General features: G+C 57.2%; 1 protein-coding gene across 1 annotated transcript in view; it reads right to left on the bottom strand.

Annotated features, from left to right (window-relative positions):
• Positions 1-2,537, bottom strand: part of TBC1D8 (TBC1 domain family, member 8 (with GRAM domain)) — a 101,942-nt gene that overhangs the window by 27,273 nt on the left and 72,132 nt on the right. Inside the window, exon 10 of the mRNA XM_014533133.1 lies at positions 698-912. Within this exon, the coding sequence (XP_014388619.1) occupies positions 698-912 (215 nt within the window). The remainder of the gene's footprint in view (positions 1-697; positions 913-2,537) is intronic.

Here is a 2,537-nt window from a genome sequence, read left to right as displayed (position 1 = left end):
CGTCTCGGTCCCCGTGGTGGGTCAGCCCGCCATCTCGGTCCCCGTGGTGGCCAGCCCCATGGCTTGCCCACCGTCTCGGTCCCCTGCCCTGGTCACCCTGTGGTCAGCCCGTGGTCGCCCCACCATCTCGGTCCCCTGGGCAGTGCAGGACCCGCTGTGGTGCCCTCAGGCCCAGACTGAACTGCCTGTTCCCGTGTTCCCATCACACAGGCACACACTGCAGCTATGATCTTTAAGATCTCGCATCTGAATGTCAGAAGCTTCCCTAGCCCTGCGTGGAGGGCCTGCGTGTGTCTGCACCGTGGAAGCCCAACAAGCTCGAGTCCTCAGGCAGCCTTGGCGTTGCCCACCGCACTGAGGACGTGAGCGCCCACACACCATTTCCTCCCCAAAGCACCGCCATGTTAAAGCTGACCCTGCATGTTCCAGAGGGAAAGACCGTGCTGCCAGCAGGCTGCTCCGCACCAGAGGCAGGAGGCTGCCCAGCCTGCCCGCCGGGGCTCGGCCCAGAGGTGCTCAGGCCTGGGCACCAGTCTGACCTGGCAAGCAGCCTGCCTGCCCAGGGCGCCTTCCCTGCCTCCCTGACACCTTCTCTGGGGCAGAGCCTTCCCAAGACAGTGCTGGTCCCAAGGCCGAACACAGACAGAAGCTCGGGGCCAGCACCATGTGGACTGAGGGCCTGCCCCCCACACCTCACCTGGCAGTACCCGATCCTGGGGTTGCGGTGGGCGTAGGCTGTCAGGACCCTCCTCAGAGCGGCGATGCCCGTCTCGGTCTGGAAGGCGGGGTGCTCCGGCAGGGACCGGTGCAGGTCCCGCTCGATCTCCTCCGTGGCCAGGCAGCAATTCCCCAGGGACTCCTCCACCAGGCGCCCGTAGTAGCCGGGATTCGAGGCGAGGTCGGTTATGGCATCTGGCGATGAAAGGTGTTTCAGGGAGGCGGGTTCCCGGGACAGCGTCCGCGGACACAAGACTTGCCCTGCCGGTGAACCTCAGCGGGTCTCCTGAAATATTTTGAGACTACACACAACCAAAATGACTTCATTTCTGCCCAGAACAAAGAGTATGGCCTTTCTAAGAACAACCACATATACAGGGCAAAAAGTTCATACTGTAAGTGATTAATGTGCTCCTCTAAGCTGTATTCCCTAGTGACAGAAAGAGGAAATGTGTGCGTGCACACACATGCATACTTTCACAGACAAACACACAACGTTCATACATTAACTCGACAAGAAAGAATTGAGTGCCCACGTGCCAACAGGAGAAGGTGCGACTACAGTGAAGCAACAGCAACAACTGTCAAGAAGCCAATGCTGCACCCACCCTGACAGTGCCCCGGCACCCACACTGACAGTGCCCCCGGCACCCACCCTGACAGTGCCCCCGGCACCCACACTGACAGTGCCCCGGCACCCACACTGACAGTGCCCCCGGCTCCCACCCTGACAGTGCCCCCGGCACACAGCACCCAACACGCACATGGACGGCTGCACTCACCTCGAACAGCTTCAATACCTCAGCAGCCCTCCTGCCAGCCCTTCTACTGCTGAGGCCACAGCCCGTGAACTGACTGAGCAGTCGGTTCTTTAATAAGCAGTGAGTGTGTGAACAGTCCCAGGAACCCCCGGATACCACAACCCATGGTGTCCAAGCCCTTCTACACTGCGTCGGGCCCGCACATTACCTGTGTCGCACGGGGCCACGCAGGGTCGGCTGCACATGCCCAGTCCCAGGGTGGGCCCACGCTGGGCGTGGGGCAATGCCGAGCACTGCTTTTTTAAACTTCCTGGGATTCCCCCCGAATGTTTTCAATGTGCTGGTTGAATCCACACATGGAACCGCAGGGACATGGGAAGCTAACCATACGTGTGCATCCAATCGGCCCACTGCCTGGCTGGGTGGCTTGGTGGTGGAGCGGCCCCCGTGCACCAAAGGCTAGGGGTTTAATCTCGGGCGGGGCCCGTACGGGAGGCAGCTGATCCCTGTCTCTCTCTCCCTCCCCTTCCTGTCTCTCTAAAATCAAGAAACATATCCTCAGGTGGGGATGGATAAATACAATTAAATTAAAATTAGGTAAAATCATAAAATAAAATAAAATAAAATTCGTTCATTAAAATACCTGGAAGACCATCCACCTAAACCGCTTTAGGAACTAGATCAGTGATTCCCAAAGTGGGCGCTACCGCCCCCCGGTGGGCGCTGCAGCGATCCAGGGGGGCGGTGATGGCCACAGGTGCACTGCTATTAAAATTTAAAAAAAATTAATTTCCAGGGGCTGAGTAATATTTTTTCTGGAAAGGGGGCGGTAGGTCAAATAAGTTTGGGAACCACTGAACTAGATGATGAGTAATGTTACCTTCTTTGCCCATTATTTTCTTTGAATACAGACTGTTTTATTAAATATAAAAATACAGAAGGCATTTTTAATTTGAAAAGATATTTAGGCAGGTGCACAGAAGCAATTGTGACAGGCTTGGGCAGTGCACCCAGAGTGCGGCCCTGCCCCATCCCTGCCCCTGCTCTGCCCCAGCCCTG

Source organism: Myotis brandtii, unplaced genomic scaffold, assembly GCF_000412655.1.
Source record: "Myotis brandtii unplaced genomic scaffold, ASM41265v1 scaffold1213, whole genome shotgun sequence".
NCBI classification, from domain to species: domain Eukaryota; kingdom Metazoa; phylum Chordata; class Mammalia; order Chiroptera; family Vespertilionidae; genus Myotis; species Myotis brandtii.
This window is presented reverse-complemented; position numbering and strand designations above follow the sequence as displayed.